Source organism: Microtus pennsylvanicus, chromosome 5 (genome assembly GCF_037038515.1).
Source record: "Microtus pennsylvanicus isolate mMicPen1 chromosome 5, mMicPen1.hap1, whole genome shotgun sequence".
NCBI lineage: Eukaryota > Metazoa > Chordata > Mammalia > Rodentia > Cricetidae > Microtus > Microtus pennsylvanicus.
Genome location: NC_134583.1, coordinates 57,456,366 through 57,480,509, shown reverse-complemented (window position 1 = coordinate 57,480,509; position 24,144 = coordinate 57,456,366). Strand labels below are relative to the sequence as shown.

General features: G+C 38.3%; 1 protein-coding gene across 1 annotated transcript in view; it reads left to right on the top strand.

Annotated features, from left to right (window-relative positions):
• The window catches only part of Pik3c2a (phosphatidylinositol-4-phosphate 3-kinase catalytic subunit type 2 alpha), a 111,644-nt gene that overhangs the window by 57,887 nt on the left and 29,613 nt on the right, over positions 1 to 24,144 (top strand). The window contains exons 9-14 of the mRNA XM_075971990.1: positions 13,592 to 13,735; positions 15,761 to 15,806; positions 15,919 to 16,129; positions 17,958 to 18,080; positions 18,868 to 19,035; positions 21,617 to 21,728. Of these exons, the coding sequence (XP_075828105.1) occupies positions 13,592 to 13,735; positions 15,761 to 15,806; positions 15,919 to 16,129; positions 17,958 to 18,080; positions 18,868 to 19,035; positions 21,617 to 21,728 (804 nt within the window). The remainder of the gene's footprint in view (positions 1 to 13,591; positions 13,736 to 15,760; positions 15,807 to 15,918; positions 16,130 to 17,957; positions 18,081 to 18,867; positions 19,036 to 21,616; positions 21,729 to 24,144) is intronic.

Genomic DNA, 24,144 nt, shown 5'->3' with positions numbered 1-24,144 from the left:
TGAGAGATGGAAATGTAAAATGAACAGATTGCTAATTACTAGTACATTTTTCCCCATGTGGGTGTTTTTACGTATGCACATGTCACAACACACTAAGGACAACTTGCAGGAGTTGGTTCTCTCCTACCATGTATGTTCCTGAGATTGAACTAAAGTCATATGTCAGGATTAGCAGTGAGTTCCTTTACCTACTGAGTCATCTTGCCAGCTCTACTACTAGTACATTCTTATCACCATATAGAAATTCTGAGTACACATCCTGAGACAACATTGGCACATTGAACCCTCTGAAACAGTGAACCCAAATAATTACCTCCCTTAAGCTGTTTCTGTCAGCTCTTTAGTCACAGTGACAAAGAAAGTAGCTAATTTGGATGTCTGAGATAGCTTTAACTATCCAGAAGAGACACTGAGTAGTTGATATGAATCTGGAATTTAATACAAGAGGTCCAAGTAGAGATACTATACTTGGGAGCTATCAGAGTGTAAATGGTATCTTACAGCTATAAGATTAGTTGATTTACCCCCCCGCAAAAAAATCATTGTAAGAGAAGAGTTATCTCATCAAATAAGACAATGACTGCTTTTGTAGAGGACCTGGGTTCTACTCCCAGCACCTACATGGCAGCTCAAATCCATCTGTAACTCCAATTCCAAGGGATCTGATGGCCTCTTCTGGCATTCTTGGGTACTAGGCACACATGTACTTCTCAGATATACATACATGCATACATAAACACACACACACACACACACACACACACACACATAATGAGAACCTGTTGTCAGCCACACCACTTCTCCATTCTCTTTACAACAAAACTGAAAGTATGTGGTTTTGCTGCTTCTCTCTCCTTTTCCTATTCTCTTAGGTACCCACTCCAACTATGCTCCTTTCCAGCACTCCTTTAAAAATTTTTTTTTAGTTGTTTCTTCTGTAAATGGACACGAATATGTCTGTAAGTATGCCTGTGGAAGTTAGAATACACTTGAAGGAGTTGCTTTTCTCCTTTTATCATGTGGATTCCAGGAATCAAACTCAGCTTATCAGGCTTGTGGCAATCACCTTTGCCTGCTAAGCCATCTTGCTGGCCCATTACTAGCACTTAAATGAAACTGTACTTAAGGTCATCAGACATGCACATAATCCCAATCTAGTAGTACTTATTTTTTTTTCCTAGTCTTTCTGTAGATTTGTTTACACCTGCTTTTTTTTTTTAAGATTTATTTTGGTGAATTTTGTTTTCTTTTGAAACAAAGTCATGGTGTATGTACCTTGGCTGGACTAGAACTTTCTATATAGACCAGATTAGCCTCAACCTCATAAGAGGTCCACATGCCTCTGCTGCTCAAATGGGATTAAAGGTGTGTTCCACCATGCCTGGCAAAAATTTGTCTGTCTATCTCTTTATCTCTCTCTCTCTCTCTCTCTCTCTCTCTCTCTCTCTCTCTCTCTCTCTCTCTCCCTCCCTCCCTCCCTCCCTCCCTCCCTCCCTCCCTCCCTCCCTACCTACCTACCTACCTAGTTGTTTGTTTGTGTGGTGTTTGACACTTGTAAACTTGTATGTATGGTACCAAGGGAAGCCAGAAAAGGTCACCAAATATCCTGGAACTGAAGTTACTGTTATGAGCTACCATGTTGGTGCTGGGGAGGGTGTGTCCTTTATAAAAGCAGCAGGTGCTCTTAATGTCTGATCATCTCTCTAGCACTTTAAGTAACTTTTACATACACACACACATACACAAATTGGAAGGTGCCGTGTAGGCATGCCTGTGTGGAAGTTAGAAGACAACGTCCGTAGTTAGTTCTCTCCTTCCACCATATGGCCATGTGGGTCCTGGGGACTGTATTCAGATTGTCAGGCGGGTCCTGGGGACTGTACTCAGATTGTCAGGCTTAACAGCAAGTGTTTTTACCACTGAGCTATCTCTGGGAGTGGGGATGGGGAGAATATGAATGTATGTGTTCACACATGCACAGTACACAAGAGGAGGTCAGAGGTCAAACTGCTGAATTTGGTTTCCCCATTCCACCATGTGAATTTGGGGCATTGTACTTGGATCATTAGGCTTGACTTTAAATACCTTTACCCACTAGGATATCTCAATGGCCCAAGACTATACTTTAAAGAGAAGTTTTGGATTCGGAGCAAAATGAGAAGATATCCCATATATACATCCCCTGCTACTACCTAGATGTAGCCTCCTCACTTAGAAGTTACTATTATTATTTTGCCTTAATAAATAGTAACTCTGTTCTCCTGTTTGCTCAGGCTAAAATCTTGGTGTTATTCTTGACCTTTTAAGAAAAAAGATCTTTCATCTTCCACATTAAACCTAATTCTTACCACCTCTGTCATGAAAACAAATGGAGAATGTGACCGTTATCATTCCTAAGTCAGTTGTGTTATTCTTTACTTTTGCTCTTCCAAATTCTTTGCTTTTCCTTCTGTAACTCCCCCCCCCCCCGAGCATGCGCAGGCAACCAAAATGATACTTTAAAAATAATTCACTCAATGGTGTATCCTGGATTGCATCCTGGAACAGAGCAGGAAAGGGAGCTGGTGGAAGCACTGGCACGGCTGAGTAGGTTGGGTTTACTTGATTGTGTGCCCGCTGCTCCAGTCTTCGTTGTGTCAAATGGATCATGGTTATGCAAGCTGCTGCTTAACTGGTTTATATGGGAACACTCTGTACTATTTTTGTAACTTCCTACAATTCTAAAATTATTCCAAATGAAAAGTTTACTTTAAAAGTGAAATAGGAACAGAAAGCAGATGTCAAATTAAAAAAAAAAGAGAGACAAAAAATGACTTTTAGAACCAGGTAGATGTGTAGTAGAATACATCTTTAATCCCAGTACTTAGGAAGCAGAGGCAGGTGGATCTCTGAGTTCAAAGCCAACCTGATCTACATAGTGTGTTCCAGGAGAACGAGATCTTGTCTTCAAAAAAGATAATTAAGAATTATAAACTCGGGCTGGAGAGATGGCTCAGAGGTTAAGAGCACTGACTGCTCTTCCAGAGGTCTTGAGTTCAATTCCCAGCAACCACATGGTGGCTCACAGCCATCTGTAGTGAGATCCAGTGCCCTCTTCTGGCCAGCAAGCATATATACAGACAGAACATTGTATACATAATAAATGAATAAATCTACAGAGTGAGTTCCAAGATAGTCTCCAAAGCTACACAGAGAAATCCCGACTCAGAAAAACAAAAAATTAACAGTAAAGCAAAGTGAGCTCTTAAACTAGTTTGAAATTACTGTTTAGGCTCAGCTTTCCTTGAACTTGTGAACCTCCCTCCTTAACTTCCTATATCCTAGTATTTCATCCAAAACCTAGCTCTTTGGTGTGCCAAGGTGTGCTCCCCAGCAGGGAGCCTGGGACCTGTATTCTGTAGTGCCCTTCCCTTAGGTATTTGCCTGGCTTTCCCTCCTTAAGTACTTAAATGTTATCACGGTGCTTTCCACTGACCTCTTTGTCTAAAATAGCAACTCATACCACTTATTTCCCTTTAAAGTTTAGTTAAAGTGTTGTTTGCTTTAAGACAATGTCTTCCTATTTAGCCTAGCCTGGCCTCAATTTTTTTGTTTGTTGTTTTTTGAGACATTACAATAATGCTAGTACAAGCATTATTAGGCATCCACCACCATTCAAAGACTTACCAAATTCACAGAACTCTACCAGCATCACCCCAGTCCGGTTTTAGAGCATTTTCATCTATACTTTGCAGTTGACCCTCCTTCCAGCTCTAGCCTCAAATAATTGCTGAGCCAATTCCTGTCTCTTTCATAATTTCCTCTTCTGCACATTTCTTGTAAAAGAAATATAGTTATTTTTCTGTCAGTTTTACTTTTCTCAAATACTAAACCATTTAATCTTTTGTAGTTTGTACTTTAAAAAAAATTTTTTACATTGTGTGGTATGTTGTAAATATATATATATATATATATATATACTTAATTTGTGTGTGTGTGTGTGCGTGTGTGTGTTGGTTTGAAAGAAAATGGCTCCCAAACAGAGTGGCACTTTTTGAAGGTATGGCCTTGTTGGAGGAAATGTGTCATTGTATAGGCAGGCTTTGAGGTCTCATATATGCTCAAGACATGCACAGTATTGGAACTCACTTTCTGTGACCTGTGGATCGAAGATGTAGAATTCTTAGCTCTTTCTCCAGCACTGTGTCTGCCTATACACCGCCATGTCCCAGCGTATGATAATGGACTGAACTTCTAACTGTAAACCACCCAATTAAATGTTCTCCTTTATAAGAGTTGTCGTGGCCATAGTGTCTGTGGATGTCTCTTAGAACTGAAGTTACAGGTGGCTGAGAGCCACCTCACATGGGTGCTGTGAACCACACTGGGGACCTCTGTAAGAGCACTTTCTTAACCCCTGAGACATCTATCTCTACAGCCCTACACCCAGCTTTTCACGTGGATGCTAAAGATCCAAACTCAGGTCCTTATCATCTCCCTAGCCCTACCAGTGGTTCCTTTTTATTGAATAGTATTCCATTGAATGGCTACAGCACATTTCATCTGTACATCCAATAATGTATATCTGGGCTTAAGTTAATAAGTTGGTTATCATGAATAATGTTGGCATAATGAAATATATACATGTATTCCTAGTTTTTGTATGGATTAATGTTTTACTTTCTCTTAGGAAAAGTTTTACAAAGGGATCATGAAGTTGCAGAAATTTTTAATTCTCTTGACTTTATTTTTCTAGAAATACTCTGTTTTGCTAAAGTGGCAGTATGGGGCTTGAGAAAAGAAAAAAATGGCTTGTAATACTCTAAGGGCATGCTGGGACTGGAGAGATGACTCAACAGTTAAGAGTTTGTATTGCTCTTATAGAAGACCTAAGTTTGGTTTTCAGCATTTGTATGGAATGGCTCACAACCATCTGTAACTCCAACTCCAAGGAGATCCATGTTCAGAAAGCAGCTGAACTCATGTTTGGTGCTGGCAGTATGACTGTTCTGTGTGGACTTAAAATAGAAATTCAGATAAATACCCAGAACAAAAGTATAACATGCTGTGGATAATTGACCACCTATCTGTACTAATGTTTATCAGTCACTGACCAGTCAAGGCAGTATACTATATCGGATTGTTTTGTTTTTGAATTGGTGTCTCATTTAGTTCCAGTTGCCTGACCTTGAATTCTTGCTCGTCCATGCCTCCTCCTCCTAAGTATTGAGACTACAGACTTGCATGCACATATGTATACACACAATTGAAACCACAGTGACACATGCTGACACTTGACCAGAACTGTATTACTAGCCTCTGTGCTGGCTGCTTGAATAAGAAATCTAAGTAATCATTAGTGAATGGGCAAAAGATGGTTTATTCTTTTTAGTAAAAAGATTCTTTTCCTTTAAAAAATAAACTTTAATTATTAAATTATTTATTTTATGTGTACAGATGTTTTGCCTGCTTCAGTGTCTTTTCAGTGTTTGCATGCCTGGTGCCTGCAGAGGCTGGAAGCGGGTGTTGGATCCCCTGGGACTGGGGTTATAGACAGTTGTAAGGTGCTATGTGGATACCAGGAATCAAATTCAGATCCTACAGAAGAGCAGCCAGTGCTCTTAACTGTAGTGCCATCTCTCCATCCCATAAAAGAGGATTCAAAGCAAAAATTGACATCTGATAGGTCATATACCAAATCTAGCCTACTACTGCCTGTTTTTGTAAACTTTTTGTCTCTTACTTATTATCTGTCTTCACCCTTAAAAGGCTAGAATTGAATCTCACTAGAGGATGACTCACAAAATATAAAATATTTACTTAACTAATATTTGTTTGTTTGTTTTGTGTGTGTTTTGATTTTGAGACGATCTCAGTATTGCCACCTCAGACTTTTAAGTTACTGTAATTATAGATGTTGTCTTAGTTAGGGTTTTTATTGCTGTAAAGAGACACCATGACCACAGCAACTCTTATAAAAGTTTAAACATTTAGTTGGGGTGGCTTGCTTACAGTTTCATAAGTTCAGTTCATTATCATCATGGTGGGAAGTATGGTGGCGTGCAGGCAGACATGGTGTGGGAAAAATAGCCGAGTCCTACATCTTGCAGGCAACAGGAAATTGACTAATAGTCACACTGAAGGGAACTTGAACATCAGAGACTCAAATCCTGCCCCCACAGTGACACACTTCCTCCAACAAGGCCACGCCTCCTCAAAGGCCACTTTCTTTGGGGGACCTTTTCTTCAAACCACCACAGATGTGTATGTATTATCATACCTGATAATTAGTGACTTTGAGTGTGGCAGTAGTAGGGGGCAGGGTTTTCCTGTCCTTGCTATATAGGCTGGATGGCCCAGAACTCACTGTATAGACCAGGATGACTTCAGATTTTTCACTCTTACATTTGCTTCCTAAGTACTGGTATTACAGATGGATGCTACCACACCTGGATACTTTGTGGTTTGTTTTTTTTTTTTTAAGAAAATTTGCTAGTCTTTATTAAGAAGGGCTCAGAAGTTGCAGATGTGAAAAAGCAATTGCCATGACTAGGCTGTAAAGAAATGAACAGTTTAGGACGTCATAACTTCTCATAAACCTTCTCCCCAGACTGAACTTTAGCTTATGGCTACCACAGGAGGATAGAGGCTGCCCATGGTAAAGAAACTTCCCAAAGAATTTTAGCTAAAGTGGCCTAAGGGTACAGGTAGGGCTGGTCTTTGAGAACCACTGAGCTCTCCTAGTAAACTGAAAAGAAAGGAATAAATGCATACAGGACTGGAACCTAGCCCTGTTGCTTTTTGGTTAAAGTGCCCTTTTAGTGCCCTCTAGTGCCAAAAAATGTGAGTTTAGTTCTGGCTCTACAAAGAGCAAAAGAAGGGAGGATTTAGAACTGCTAGACTGTACACTAGCTTATCACATGTTAAGAGTAGTGGGGAATAGTGCGAGACATTGTTACAGACCTTCAGATTGGAAAGTTTTTACATGAAGGCTAGTTAAAAGAAGCAGAAATATAAATTAGATATCTAAAAAGGGGGACTTGAAAGCTGATCTTCAATTCAGGCCCTGAGAACTGCACCATAATTGGCTATTTAAAATGGAAAATGAGATGGTTTCACTTATGCTTGAAGGTAAAAGAAGCATTTGGCTTATGTATATATGGTAGCCAAGCCTCAAGAATAGAAAAATAGACTTAAAGGGAAGATGCTGAGCTTAGCTGCAGCCTTTCATAGTTCTTGACATAAAAGTGTAACATGAATGTTTTGTGAATCTTTAAGCTGTGTGTAGTGCACAATCACAGTAATACAGGAGGAAAACAGAGAATCCCTTGAGCTTATGAATTTGAGAAGAGCCTAGGAGACATAGTGAGTCCCTGTCTAAGAGAAGGGAGAGGGACTATGAATGCTTCTGTTGCTCAAGTCTTTAAAGCTACATTCTGTGAGTGAATATCTGTATGTACAGGTGCATGTGTATGTGCAGGCCAGAGGATAACCTCAGGCATCGTTCCTCAAGCATGGTGTTCTTCTTTCCTTTGAGGCAGGGCTTGAGTTCACTGAGTAGGCTAGTATGGCTATCTTATTTACTGTTGATTGTTGTGAATAAGCACCATGACCAAGGCAATTTACAAAGTAAGATATTTAATTGAGGGCTTGCTTACAGTTTCAGAGGGCTAGCCCATATCCTTCATGATGGGGAGTATGGCAGCAACAAGGAGGGCATGGTGCTGGAGCAATAGCTGAGAACTCACATTATCTGCAAATTGCAGACCGAGAACTTGAGAGGCTGGCCCTGAAGTTTTGAAGTTTCAAAACTTCAAAAAGCCCACCCCAGTGACATATCTCCAATGAGGCCATACCCGCCAATCCAATATTCTGCTGCTCAGGAACCAAACACTGAAATATATTAGCCTCTGTGTGCCATAAACATTTAAACCACCACGGTGGCTGACTAGGTAACCTCAGGGATTTGCCTGTCTCCTCAGCACTGGGATTACAGTCATATACCACTATGCCTAGCTTTTTTATGTATGTTCTTGGAGTTGAACAAAGATCCTCATTTTTGCAAGGCCAGGACCACACTGTACTGACTGAGCTATTTATGTAGCCCTAAAAATTTATAGGTATCTGATACAAAATAATTACATATATTTATGGAATGCAATGTGACATTTCAATGCATGTGTAAAATGAGTAATGATCCATGCCAAGGCAGGGTGGTATACTTCAGCAATCCTATCACTGCATTGACTGGAGAAAGTTTACATTTGGGGTCGGTCTGGGTTATATACTGAGATGTTTAAAAAGAAAAAAAAAGCAGCAATTAGTTAACTAATATATGTAATAATAAAATCAAAGCCCATCCCTAGTGTTATATTTCCTCCAACAAGGCTGTACTGTAAATGGAGGCTTTTTGTTGTCTTTCCCTGTCCTGCAGCTACTTTTAAAATAATCAATAAAAAGCTTATATTAATTATAAATGTTTTTTATTAAATTATTAATTTAATATAATTAAATTATATTATAATTAATTATATTGTATAATATAATTGTGTTTTATATCATATATTATATAATGTATAACAATATATAACATAATATATTATATAATTATATATTATATAATATAGATCATATATTATATAATATAATATAAATTATTAATTTAATGTAATTATATTAAATTATAAATTAATTATAAATGACTTGGAACCTCTGGAAGAGCAGCCAGTGAGTGTGAGCCATCATCTCTCCAGCCTCCTTTCTGTCTAATCAAAAAGAAAGATTTTTATTTTAGCATAGTAAAATTGCATATAACAAAACAATTATCAAGCAAGAATTGCAGTTACAATATCTAGTCTATTTGTGTGTGGCAAAATTAAAGAAAATACTCTATCATCTGTCCCATCTTTGTGAGTCTAAAGTTTCATATCAAATTTTTTATCATAACTAAGGAAAACTATAAATTATTTAGTCTTCAACTCCACCAAAAACCCCAGAAGGACATAATATTACCTGAGTAAACAGGAAGTGCATTAAACAACTTTCAAAACTCTAGAAATGACAGAGACATCTGACTGCCTGGAGGGTCACCCAAGTTCTTGTGTAACAGTGGGGCATTGATGCATCTTCAGCCTATGGGTGTAAAGTATCTAGCAGACTTTTCTCTGAAGCAGGAAATTTGAAGGACTGTCCTGCCTATTTTGGCAAATTTCATCAGTCATTTTCCTTTGTGTCGTCCTAAGTTTCTTCTGTGAAACAGGAACCTAAAGGACCATCCTGCCTTGTTTTGGCAAAGTTTAGTGGTCATTTTTCTGTGGGTCCTGCATGTCCAGTTTATACAGCATACTGTCAAGCATTCCAGGCAAGAGGAGTTTCTTGCCCAAATGACTAGCCTTGCCACATTAAAGGCAAACTCCATAGTAAGTTTCTTCAATACCAGTCATCCTCTTTGAAGTAATTGGTGCTGCCAAGAACAGACATGTCTTACTGTTGAGAAAAGTCTAAATTCCTTTTTTTTTTTAATTCGTTTTTCAAGACAGGGTTTCTCTGTGTACCTCTGGCTGGCCTGAAACTAGCTTTGTAGACCAAGCTGGCCTTGAACTCACAAAGATCCACCTGCCTCTCCCTCCCTGAGTGCTGGGATTAAAGGCATACAGTACCACCACTTGGCTAAAAGTCTTAAGTTCTTAAAACATTTTAAATGCCATATTCTATATGTTTTTGAAGTGTTTGAAAATTACCTATATAATTTAAATATATCTTTGTATACCTAAAAAATCTAACTATTATAAATGACTATTAATCTGTATTTTTATTATTTATTACATTTTAAAATGAATTGCCATAACACTTTAAATAAGAGTAGAAATATACATACAGCATAACAAAATTGACCTTAAATTTATGTCAGTAAACTAAAATCTATACCAATGTAAAATATTTTGAGATTAACAGTTGATTTAAGAATAAAAGTGGATTCAATAATCCTTTTCTCCCATTATTTATATGTCATACATTTCCATTCATATCTCCCTTTCTTCTTTTAGGAAGAGATCGACTGTGATCAATAACAGTTTATAACCAACCCCCCTTAAATGAAAACAACGTTTATATCCAATATTTTGGGAGTTTGGGTATAGTTCTCTAGATTATTTTCTGCTGGTTGGTGCTGGTGATCTTATGGGGACCCTGAAAAATTTGAGGTACTGTCCAAGTCCTGGGAAGACCAGTTATAACCTTTGTTAATAGATATCACATGTCAAGGTTCAGGAGGTTTCCCTTTATCAAACCTGGCCCATCTTAACATGAAACAAATTCATAGCATCTTGTTTCCTGTGAAAAAAAAGTAAAGCTGCTTTTCCAAAGCAATGCATCTTTTAAGTTCCATTTTACAAATATATTTTTTGACTTTTGGTTTAAAGTTAAGACATTTTAAAAATATTTAGGTTGGTATATTTTATCAGTCTCTCTTTCAATCCCATGTCTCCTAGTAGCTGTCTCTTGCCCATCAGCCATCAAAAAATTCAAAGCCAACATAATAACATACAGACAGGATCCAGACTCCAGGTGAATTTCCTATTTTTACATGGCTTTTTTTTTTTTACTGTTTTGCTTCTATCTTCTTTTTTTAATTTTTTTTTATTTTATTTTTTTTTTATTGAAAAAAAAATTTCTGCCTCCTCCCAGCTTCCCATTTCCCTCCCCCCTCCTTCTACTCCTCTTATCCCCCTCTCCCCTCCCTTTCCAGTCCAAAGAGCAGTCAGGGTTCCCTGCCCTGTGGGAAGTCCAAGGTCCTCCCCTCTCCATCCAGGTCTAGGAAGGTGAACATCCAAACTGGCTTGGCTCCCACAAAGCCAGTACATGCAGTAGGATCAAAACCCTGTGCCATTGTCCTTGGCTTCTCATCAGCCCTCATTGTCCGCCATGTTCAGAGAGTCCAGTTTTATCCCATGCTTTTTCAGTCCCAGTCCAGCTGGCCTTGGTGAGCTCCCATTAGATCAGCCCCACCGTCTCAGTGGGTGGATGCACCCCTCGAGGTCCTGACTTCCTTGCTCATGTTCTCCCTCCTTCTGCTCCTCCTTATATTATTTTTTAAACTATTCCTTTCTATAACTGCATACTCTTTTTATTTTTTCTTAAACCTACACATGTTTTGAACACATTGTGACCAGTTTAGAGAGGTTTCTTTTTATCTAAATATGTTTTTATTGCATATCTGTAATCCTTTTTGACCAGGAGTCTTTAAACTGCCAAATGCAAGCGGCTAGGACCAAACCGGCAGCTTTGGTTGCTGCTCTGCCTCACCTGGGTTCCCAACATGACAGAGGTACCAGTGAGAGTCACCCTTATCTCCCCAACTCTGGAGTCCATGTTGCCACCGAGTGTGCAGCCCACCAGCCCATAAACCCCGATCAAGTGCTCCATAGCAAGACTCCCAAAAGAACTGACCATACTGCCAGTACCAAGGCAGGAAGCCATCTCTTAAAGGAGCTTCCTACTCACTACCAGTAAACAGAGCCTATTTGAAAAAAATCTGGCTACCAAGAAGCTGTTTTTGAATCTGTTTTTGTGTGTCTAGAACCTTTTTTAAAAGCTTTTTTCAGGCTTTATGTGGTTGTACATACTCTACGTTGGGCACCAAATGTAATCAGAAACTTTTTTTGTCCTGCCCAGCCTCTCAACTCCTTTTAAAATAATCACTCAGATGCTTAACCTAATTATATATATTTGACTGATGGTTCAGGCTTATTATTAGTTAGCTCTTTCATTTAAATTAACCCATATTTCTTATCTATGCTTTGCCATGTGGTTTGTTACCTTACTTTTTACGTGACTTGCCTCCTTGGCTGCTGGCTGGCTAGTCTCTCAAACTCCACTCTTCTCCTTTATCTCTGTTTGGATTTCCCCTTTGGCTCTATCCTGCCTTGCCATAGGCCAGAAGCTTTATTTATCAACCAATGAGAACAAAACATATTCACAGCGTACAGAAAGATATCCTGCAACACTGCACACTCCTTTCTAACAGTTCTACTCCCTGGTGACTAAGCATTCAAATACATGAACCCATGGGAGCCATTCTTGGTCAAACCACCACAAGTGCCCAGTACCCACATCAGGTAGCTCACAAATACCTGCCAGATCCAAGGGATCCAACACTCTTCTGGTCTCTGCTGATAACTACACACACGTGGCATTCACTTACATGGATACACAACACACACAAATAAATAGATATAAAATTTTTAAGTGGAGAAAGATCTCAGGATGGTCTCTGATGGCAGAACATATCACTGAAATCAACACAGCCCTCTGCCACAGCACAGGCCACAGACACTATCTGTAATCTGTGCTATTGCTACAGACTGTATGTAGGCCCATGATCTGTGCTCCTGCTGACTGAAGGGCAGGGAAGCTACTTTTGTGATTGTGTGGAGGAAAATAGCACAGACAGGAAGTCATCAGAAACTTAAAAATTGTGATAAGGGTGCTGAGGTGTAGCTCTCCACAGGTGATGGCTTCAGGCAGAGGAGCAGGTAAGGAAGAATTCATGTTTCTTTGTGGGGCTGGTCACTGGGCATTTGATCGTGCTCTGGTAAATGTATAGGCAACACAGATTGAACTTGTGTTTCTTTTCCTTTGGGAGGGTACAGGTGGGGGCGTGGGGAGTAGACCCAGGAGGACTGTGAAAGTTCCCATATGGCCAGTAAGGATACTGTGTTGGAAAAAAAATAACAAAAAGGAGAGAGAGAGAGCAAGCTGACCCAACACTGCTAAAACCAATCTTATTTTTTTAAAAAATTAAGCGTTTCTTTTATTATTTTTTAAGATTTGTGTATGTGCATGTACGTATGGGGGTGCACATGCCTGCGTACATGTGGAGTTCCTTATAGGCATTTATGGGGTTCTCAGCTTGTGTGAGTGACAGGATCCAAACTCAGATCCTCTTGATATTGTTTGTTCTGTTGTTGGTTTTTTGTTTGTTTGTTTTGTTTTTTAAGGCAGGCTCTCTCTGTGCAGTCCTGGCTATCCTGGAACTTGTTATCTAGACCAGGCTAGCCTTGAACTCCTAAAGATCATCTGCCACAGCAAGTGCTCATCACCACTGGTCCGTCTCTGCAGCCCCTCAAGGATGTTCTGTTTGCTTTGTTTTCTTAGAACTTAGTTTTTAATACCAGTATTTTTTTACAGAAGAGGTTATTATCAACATGAAAATTACTTCCAAGTGAGAATTTAAAAGATGAATCTAGTTGTGCTTATTTTTTAGATTTATTTTATTTTAAATGTATGAGTGTTTTCCTGGATGTATGTATATATACCACGTGTGTGCCAGATCTAGTTTTTAAAAATGATTTAGTAATCTGTTTCTAATTTGTTTCTTTTGATTCTAATATTAAATTTGTAGCATTTGCATATGAATAGTGTCAGAGCGAAGACTATGCCTTGTTTTAATACATTTCACAGTATACCATATCATTGAGAAGCTATCTCATTTCTTTTTCAATAGAGAATATCTGTTCTTAGAATTGTCAAAATTATCTAGCTTCTGACTTCATCTTTGACATGGGTCCTACATTGTACCTACTTATTTTTATTTTATTTTCCATTTTTAAAGAGCCAACACCGAGCTGTCGACCAAGTAATTAAAGCTGTAAGAAAAATCTGTAGTGCTTTAGATGGGGTGGAGACCCCCGCCGTTACAGAAGCGGTGAAGAAGCTGAAGCGAGTGGTTAACCTTCCAAGGAACAAAAGCGCTGATGTAAGTATTTGTATCACTTCAACAGGAGGATGTTCACCTCTTAGTAGACAAAACATTGTCATTTTCACTTTGGCTTTTACTTTTGAGCTGATTGAATTGCTTTGTTGGTGAGGTAGGGATTCCTTGCTGAAATGATGGAGGAGCTTTGTGAACATTGACATCAAATAGTGGGCTCAAATTGCTTCCTATAGGTGAGATCCCTACCTCTCTATAGGGAGCCTACGGAGTAGTAGCTGCCAGTTCTCTCTTAATGGAAATATCCATGTACATTACACTTGAGTCGTATTCCTGACCTGTGGAAGTGGCCTTGTCTTAGAAGCAGCCAGTTGTTGAGACTTCTGTGCCATATGTCAGCTTTTAATAAAACTATGTTCCATAATACTTCCTTCCATGGGGCCTTGATGAATTCAGTTTATAGAAATGTTTATATCTTCAATTGGAAGGAGTAAAGAAAAAGTGACTCCTACAAGTTACTTTACATTAAAGGAGAAGCTATATCTTTGACCTGTTCCTCCATCTCCGTGTCTGGGTGTTCACAAGGCTACTCAATTTCAAAGACTTTCTAGCTACATGACCCTTAATTTGGGATTCCTTTTTGTTTTTTGTTTGTTTCATTGTTGTTGGTTTAGTTCGGTTTTATTTTGGGAGTGGGGGTTTTGTTTAAAAATTAGTTGAAAACTATCACCATATGCCCTAATGCCTGAAGTGGCTGGTTTTTTTTGCTCTTTTGTCGGATGAAGAAGCATTAAAGTGTAGTTGAGAGAGGAGTTTACCTTAAAATAATTGTATACAAGAATTTTCTTCAATCACCTAATGGTAATGGAGTTTCTTTAAGTATGTTATTCTCATGCTAGTGAAAAATATTGTACTCTGTTAGAAAACAGTTATAATTCATTTAAAATAAAACTGCTGATTTTGTTCTTTTTCCATAGTAAGTTTTAGGTGCTCTGATTTGTTTGACTTCCTGAGACAGGGTCTCATATTTTCCAACTGTCTCTTAATTCAGCTAAGGAAATCCAGGAACTCCTGGCCTGCTTTTATTCACAGGTGCTGAGATTATAGGCATGAACTACCATACCTGGCTCTTTTTTTTTTTCTTGCTTGCTTTGAGTCAAGGTCTCACTGTGGCCCAGGAGGCCTTGAACTTGCTATATTACTCTTCCACAGCTTCCCAGATACTGTAATTACAGGTGTGAACTCCCACTCCAGCTTGCCTTAATTTTTGTATTATTAAAGATCATTTCTTGTGAGGCATAGTGGCACACATCTTTGATCCCAGGGCTTGAGAGGCAGAGGTAAGCAGATCTCTGAGTTCTAGGCTAGCCAGCGCTACATAGTGAGACCCTGTCTCAAAAAAAAAAAAAAAGTTATGTTTACTTGGGTTTATGTTTTCACTTTTTGTTTGTGAATTTGCATTTGTGTGTTATGTGGGTGCAGATATTCATGTGAGTGTATGCATATGTGTTGGGAGTAGGCACATGTCCATGTGGAGACTGGAGGACTACATCAGGTATCAGCTACACCTCCCCACTCCTTTTGAGAGGGGATCTTCTGCAGAACCTAAAGCTCATCCGATTAGCTAGATTAACTGACCAGTGAGCTCCAGGGTCCACCTTCTACTTCATACCCTGCTACTCCCCTGTGCTGGCATGATAGACTAGCTTTTACTTGGTGCAGAGACTTCTAACTCATGCTTTCTTGGCAGTTATTTTACAGATTAAGGCATTTTTATAGCCCTTTATTTCTTTGCTTACTATTCTAGTAATTTTTCAGACAAATGTCTTCTGAGAAGGGTTTCTTTGACATTTAAAGAAATGTCAAAGTATCAAAAGTAAGGTTTATTTATAGCAAAAATCCAGTGTATAATACGCCCCTGTTATCCCATAATTTTGGATGTGAATCAGGAGTTTAGCAAGTTTAAGACCAACCTGAGCTACACAAGACCATCTCAAAAAAGGAAGAAAAAGTAAACATTTTATATTAAATTATGCTCAATTTCTGACTAATTGATATATGTGTATATAGGTGACTTCATTATCTGGAGGAGATACTACCAAGAACTCAACTAGGGGTATGTCTTTAGATTATTTATATTTTGGCAATGATTTTTGCTCTTTCAGAGAATTAACACTTTGTTGTGATTTTTTGCTCTTTTAGAGAATTAACAGTTTGTTTCAATGTAGACTCACTGAATCCTGAAAATCCTGTTCAAGTAAGCCTGGATCACTTAACAGCAGCAATTTACGATCTTCTCAGGCTCCATGCAAATTCTAGTAAGAGTTCTGCAGACTGTCCTCAAAGTAGCAGGAGCATCAAGGAAGCGTGGACTGCAACAGAGCAGCTCCAGTTTACTGTCTATGCTGCACATGGAATTTCCAGTAACTGGGTATCAAAGTAAGTAGCTGCTTAGAGGACTTGCACAGCCGTGCCCAGAAGCTATGCTAACCTTAATGTTGTAACTACTTTTCTTTGTTTAAATGGATGATACAAAGATCACTGAGTACCCCTTTGTACCTTTGTGGTTTTAATAAATTTATAGAGATATCTGAAATTATTGTTGTGAAAAACATCATTCCTATGACATGAAAAAAGAGCAAGAGAGCCTGGTGTGGTGGTGTACCCAGGAGGTAGAGGCAGTCAGATCTTTGAGTTCAAAGCTAGCCCTGTCTTCAGAGCTAGTTCCAGGACAGCCAGTGTTACACAGGGAAACCCTATCTCAAAAAATAGTTTTTTTAAAAAAGTAAGAGAATATATGATGAAACTATCAAGCAAATATTTTATTTAAAAGATGAATTAGCTTAAAATTGCTGAGCTCTTCTGCCTTTCCTTTAGAGCCAAGGTAATTTGAAACAGAATGTAATGGGACTAGAATTCAGGCCCTATTCCCCATTAATATCTCACAGTCACTAATGGCTAGTCTTTGAATTCTACATGAGCATATTTCTTCTACTGAAGTTTTGATAAGGGTTTTCTTCTTTTGATTTTTTTTCTTTTATCAATATCTTTAAAGGATAGTATTTTGGGGGCCAATTTTAATTTACTTTGGAATAATTAATATAAACTGAAAAGTCTGAAAAGAATATTATTGAAATAGGTTCATAATGGCTTGGTACTATAAAGTTTACTGAAAAGTTACCAAACAAAAATCCCATGTGAATTAAGCTTCAGATTAGAATGATGGTGTGACTTGAAAGTGGTTTTTGTTTTTGTTTGCTTGTTGTTTGTTTTCTGTTTTGATTGGTTGGGTTTTTGGTTGGTTGGTTGAGTTTGGTGTTTTGAAGCAGTGGGGTCTCTCTATGTAGTCCTGGCTATTCTGGAATTTGCTTTGTAGACCAGGATGGCCTCGAACTTACAAATATCTACCTGCCTCTGCCTTCCAAGTGCTGGGATTAAAGGCATGCACCACCATGCCAAGCTGAAAATGGTTTTTTAAGTCATGGAATAAGTGTTTATTGAGCCTCATCTATAAACAGAGTTCTCAGTGCTAGAAATCTGGTAACAAACCAGAACAGTGCTTTTCTGGAACTTCCATTTAGATGGCTATTAGTGCTTATTTCTTTTTGTCTATCGTGCTTTTGAGATGATGGCTCGCTATGTTGCTCAGGCCGGTCTCACCTTCAGAGACTGAGGGATCCTTCCACTGCAGCCTCCTAAGTACCTGGGTTATAAGTATGTGCCAAAATGCCCAGATAAAAACATGGCAAACTTAATATAATTAGCTGAGTATTTTAGTGATGTAGCAAAGGTAAGTAACATCTCCACCACTGCCAAGAAAGAGAACAAATGAAACTAAACAAACTCTAACAAAAAGCAGAAATGTAATGAAAGTAGCACCAAGGAAAGATAATTGTTGGTACTTCCTTTCTGGATTTTACCTAGGAATGGATAAATGCATAGTCTGTTGTCATTTACCTGTGCTCTGAAGCTAGTAATTTACTGAGCACAATACCTGAAACAGCTTATAGTACATGGGTCTCATTACTACAGTCTCCTTGAGACTGACACTTAGGGGCTTATGCTCCCCCTATACTTCTTTTTGTTATACCACTTCCCTGTTTTTGTAGAATTTGCAAAGGTTATATTTCAGATGAATTTCAAAAAAATAAAATTAATGGTGACCAGTTTATTATAGTTTGTCACTTGGGGGGAAATTGCTAATGTAGTTGTGTTAGTTAGGTAATTATTACTAACCTAGAAATCAAATTAAGCTTTCTTTTCTTAGTTATGAAAAATACTACTTGATATGTTCCCTGTCTCACAATGGGAAGGATCTTTTTAAACCTATTCAATCAAAGAAGGTTGGCACGTACAAGAATTTCTTCTATCTTATTAAATGGGATGAACTGTAAGTGAAATTTTTTGCTTTTATAATTATTTCATAGTTCACTGTGCCCTGTTCTTTAATTTTTTTCAATATATACATTATTATTTATTATTATCTCAACTGAAATCCAATAGATTCTTACTAATATGTTAGAATATCTTCTACATAAAATTCTATAAAACAAACTGAAATTAACATGAAAATTTCATAAGTATTCCTATAAACATCTGTATCTTAAAATTGCAGTAACATGGTATTAATTCTTCCTAGACTTTGTCATGCCAAAGATTAGAAATTTACCCAGAACTCTAGAAATAGTGTTTAATAAACTGCTTAAGTATTTTATTATATAGTAACACTATACAAGAGTCTTGCTCTTGATTAATAGATAACCAACCTAAATTTTAAATCTATATACATGATGACATTCTATAATGTTAATGTTTTTTAAATACTGATTTTTTTTAATAGAGAGACCTCATAATTATTTGGGTAAATAGCTAGTTGCAGAATTAAGGTCTAATTTATTTTGCCTGAATATTGAACTGCATATCTTTAAGTACTTAGGCATTTTTACAGAAAGAACTGTGAGATTTTTGAAGTTTTATGCTCATAATGACATTTAAGACTTAACAGTACAAGTTAGCCATACTTGCTACTTAGCTAAAAGTTACTTAAAACTAAAAATTGTTTTATAAGTGAAATAAAACACCTAAAGTTAATCAGTTTTCATTAAATGATTACTGAGCGTCACTTTTAATCTAATTTTTTCTTAACACCAGTGAATATTTTTTTTTCTACCCCATAGAATCATTTTTCCTATTCAGATATCACAGTTGCCATTAGAGTCAATTCTTCATCTTACTCTGTTTGGAATTTTAAATCAAAGCAGTGGAAGTTCACCTGATTCTAATAAACAAAGAAAGGGGCCAGAAACTTTGGGTAAAGTTTCTTTGACTCTTTTTGACTTTAAACGGTGAGTATTACTTAATTGTGATTCTAGGGCATATCTCTGCATCACAGACAGGCTGGGGACGGGCTGGGAACACTGATGCACATGATCTTTGAGCTTAGCAAAGTAGTCACTCTGCTGTGGTCTCGGTGTAGCATGGTGGGTATGCAGAGGATCCAGGGGAAAAGCAGTAGCCAATGACTCATTTTTGTCAAGTATATTATGACAGAATGTCATTACTCTGTCAGTTTTTCTTGATACTAAAAGGATCTTGTTTTTCCTATTTCCCACCTTTCTCCATTTTCAGAGAAGCAACAGGATTTAACTATTCTAACTCACTAACCAATCCTTAGTGCTGTGGGCCCTTGGTCTAAGAGTTCTGCACATCTCGCCTGTGGACAGTAACCTATTTGTGCATGTGGAGGCCCAAATGCAGCCACAGTTGCCTTCTTCCAGAACACCATCCACCTTATTTCTGAAGCACAGGGTCTCTCATTGCCGGGGGCTTATATATTAGGCTAACTTGGCTGGCCAGTGAGCTCCAGGAACCCACCTATGTCTGCTTCTCTCAGCACAGTGATTGAAAGTGTACACTGGCATACCTAGCTTCTTAATATGAGCTCTGGAGATCAAACTCAGCTTCCCATGCTTGTAGGGCAAGCACTTACCAACTAAACCATCTCCCCTGCCCTGAAATTGGTTTTTGTTTTGTTTTGTTTTTTTGAAAAATACAAAACAGTTTATAAATGAAATGATAATTTGGAGTTTATCCCCTGGAACTGGAGTCACAAGTGGTTGTGAGCTGCACAGCGTGGGTTCTGGAAACAAAACTAAGGTCATCAGGAAGGGTAGCAAGTGCTCTTAACCAATAAACCATCTTTCTAGCCTTTATACATTCACACACAAAAAGTTTGAGAGATTATTCTTGGAAAAAAGAAATTTTATCTATGCAACAATTTATCAAAGTCTGTAAGTAAATGTTTTAAATAAACTATAAGTTGGTAGTCGAGGATGAGGATCAACATACATGAGCCCCACTGCCTTTTTTTTAACATTTATTTAGTGTGTGTGTGTGTGTAGGTAAGAATGATTTGGAATTGATTACAGGTTGTCAGGTATAAGACCAAACACCTTACATGCTAAGACATCTCACCAATCCTATTATGTGCTACCATGTCCGGCCTTTTTAAATTTATTTATTCATATATTTTAGGTGTTTATTTTATTTTATGCATATGATTGTTTTGCCTATATGTGTGTCTGTGTACCATGAACATGCATGGTGACTACAAAGATCAGAAGAGAGTATTAGATTCCCTAGAGCTAGAATTTTTTGTGAGCCACTGTGTGGATGCTGAAAATTAAACATGGGTATTCTGCAAGAGCAGCAGCAAGTGCTCTAAGCCACTGAGCCAACTCTCTTTTTTTTAAAGATTTATTTATTTATTTATTATGTATACATTGCTTTGTCTGCATACGTGCCTGTAGGCCAGAAGAGGGCACCAGATCTCATTACAGATGGTTGAGAACCACCATGTGGTTGCTGGGAATTGAACTCGGGACCCCTGAAAGAGCAGTCAGTACTCTTAACCTCTGAGCCATCATTCCAGCCCCCTGAACCACTGTTTAGCCCTTAGTTTTTACTTAAAAAAAAAAAAAATTTAGGCAGGAAGTCACTATGTAGCCCAGATTTATGATTCTCCTGCCCCAGCCTCCCAGATACTGCGATTACAAACATATGCTGGCTCCTAAATATTTATTGTCTAATCTTTTAGAGAAAAAATTCACTGAGGAGCTCTCATGTATAGCTTACATCAAATAATTTGTGCTTCAGTACAAAGCAGTTACTGATTTTCTTGGCATGTACTTTTTATAACAATGGTAAAAAGCAGGGTGTAATGCTGTAATCCAAACCATGACCTTCAAGTCATGGTCTCTCAAAAAAACTTTGGAAGACAATTTTTTTCACCTTCCTGCTTAGAGTGTATCTGGGGACAGTGGTTGTCCTTTTCCCTTCTGTGTTCTCTCCCCAGTGTCGTTCTTTCCAAGGTGCATTTTATTCTCCCTTTCTTTGTTCTGATCCTACACAGTAATATTTTTAATTAAAGTTTTTTCATTTATTTTACATGATGACCATAATTTCTCTTCCCTGCCCCCCCTTAATATTTTACCTAACTTCTCAATACAATATGGCAGCTGATTCCTTCTTTTTCTTTCTTTCCTTCTTTTTTTTTTGTTTTTGTTTTTTTGTTTTGTTTTGTTTTTTCAAGACAGAGTTTCTCTGTGTAGCTTTGGAGCTTGTCCTGGAACTTGCTCTTATAGACCAGGCTGGCCTCAAACTCACAGAGATCCGCCTGCCTCTGCCTCCTTCCTGAGTGCTGGGATTAAAGGTGTGTGCCACCACCGCCCAGCCAGCTGGTTCCTCCTAGTATGTTCTCTTTTTATTCATTTTACATACCAACCAACATACATATATACACAGTCCCCTCCTAAAATGTTCTTGAAGACCATACTATTTTTATTGATATTTCAAATTGATTGTCATGATATATTGTAAGTTTGAGATTTTTGAAATGAAAATCACAGTATTCTTATGTTCGTGAAGGTTTTTAACATGTGGAACAAAACTTCTCTACCTTTGGACTTCATCACATACAAATTCTGTTCCTGGAGCAATCCCAAAAAAAGGCTGTGTCATGGAAAGAATTGTGCTACAGGTAATGGTCGTTCTTGACACATAGAGGGGCTTACATGTGAATGTCTTTTGTAGAAAGTGTTTGTGTATACCATGATGACTTGGGTTGTATTGAAGAAGCCTAATTAATCTTGTCTAATTAATTTGATATCAGAATCTGTCTTCAATTTAAGTGTTATAAAAACATTTCCTGGGCTCATTCTCCTATGTGCTATAGCTGGTGTTCTGCAGGGCAAAGATCTTAATCTTCAGATCTAAGGTTTTGTTTCCTTCAATATTATTAATCAATCTCTACTGGAATGATCATAATAAGATGTCGTTCATTTTAGTTTTGTTTTTTAATTAAGAATTTTTTAATGCAATATTTTCTTATTTTATGTAGCTATCCCTATCTCCCCCCACCCCCATTCCGCTCTTCAGAAAGGGTAAGGCTTCCCATGGGAAGTCAACAAAGTCTGACACTTCACTTCCAGGAAAGATCAAGGTCCTCCCCCTATATCTAGGCCAAGCAAGGTATTCCTCCAAAGAGAATTTGCTCCAAGATACCAGTTCAAGCACTAGGGATAGATCCTGGTTCCACTGCCAGTGGCACTCACAACTGTTCCCCGTATTCAGTGGACTTAGCTTGGTTCTATGCAGGTTCTCCCACTATCAGTCCAGTGTCAGTGAGCTCTCACTAGCTCAGATCAGCTGTTTCTGTGGGTATCATGGTCTTGACCCCTTTATTCATATTATTGTTCCTCCCACTCTTGGACTGGTCTCCAGTAGCTCAGCCCGGGACTTTACTGTAGATCTCTGTATCTGTTTTCATCAGTTTCTGGATGAAGGTACTATGGTGACAATTAAGGTAGTCATCAATTTTACAGGGGAAGGCCAGTTTAGGCGTCCTTCCCACTGTTGCTTAGAGTCTTAGCTGGGGTCATCCTTGTGGATTCCTGGGAATTTCCCTAGTGCTATGTAATCGCTAGCCCTTTAATGGCTCCCTCAATCAAGATGTCACTTTCTTTTCTCTCCCTCTCTGTCCTTCCCCCTTCTTGAGCATCCCATTCCTTCATGTTCTCCTCCTTACTACCCTTCTTCCCTCCCGACCCCTGCTTTCCACCCTCCCTTCTCCCCCCCGCCCACATTCCCAAATTTTCAAGAGATCTTGCCCTTTTCCCCTTCCAGGGGGATCCATGTATGTCTCTCTTAGGGTTCTCCTTGTTACCTAGCTTCTCTAGATTATGGATGATAAACTGGTGGTTATCCTTTGCTTTATATCTAATATCCACTTATGAGTGAGTACTTACCATGTTTGTCTATCTAAATCTGGGTTCCCTCTCTCAGGATGGCTTTTTTCTAGTTCTACCCATTTACATGCAAATTTCAAGATGTCATTGTTTTTTACCACTAGTACTCCATTGTATAAATGTACCACATTTTCTTTATCCTTTCTTCGGTTGAGTGGCACCTAGGTTGTTTCCAGGTTCTGGTTATTACGAATAATGCTGTTGTGAACACAGTTGAACAAATGCCCTTGTGGTATGAGTGTGCATCCTTTGGGTATATGCCCAAGAGTGATATTGCTGGGTCTTGAGGTAGGTTGATTCACAATTTTCTGAGAAACCGCCACACTGATTTCCAAAGTGCCTGTATAAGTATACACTCCTACCAGCAATGGAGGAGTGTTCCCCTTACTCTGCATCCTCTGCAACATAAACTGTCATTGGTGTTTTTGATCTTAGCCATTCTGACAAGTATAATATGGTATCTCATCTTGATTTGTATTTTCCTGATGGCTAAGGATGTTGAGCAATTCAAATTGAAGACCCTGATATTAATTAATCAACACACCTATGAACACTTGAATTTTGACAAAGAAGCCAAAATTATACAATGGAAAAAGAAAGCATCTTCAACAGAAAGTGGGGGCATAATTGGATGACAACATGTAGAAGAATGCAAATAGACCCATATCTATCCCCATGCACAACACTCAAGTCCAAATGGATCAAAGACATCAGCATAGCTCCAGCCACACTGAACCTCATTGAAGAGAAAGTGGGAAGTAGCCTTGAACACATGGCCACAGGAGACCACTTCCTAAATATAAATACCAGTAGCATAGTCACTGAGAGCAACAAAAATGGGATCTCCTGGAACTGAGAAGCTTCTGTAAAGCAAAGGACACAGTCAATAAGACAAAATAGCAGCCTACAGAATGGGAAAAGAACTTCACTAATCCCACATCAGACAGAGGTCTGATCTCCAAAATATATAAAGAACTCAAGATCAAAAAATTTTAAAAAATGGGGTACAGATCTAAATAAGAATTCTCAATAGAAGAATAGCAAATGGTCAAAAGACACTTAAGAAATTTTAGTTTTTGTATGCACAAATTAAATAAAATGGGATTTTACAAAATTTCTTATGCCCTTTCAAAATTAAAATGCCATGAA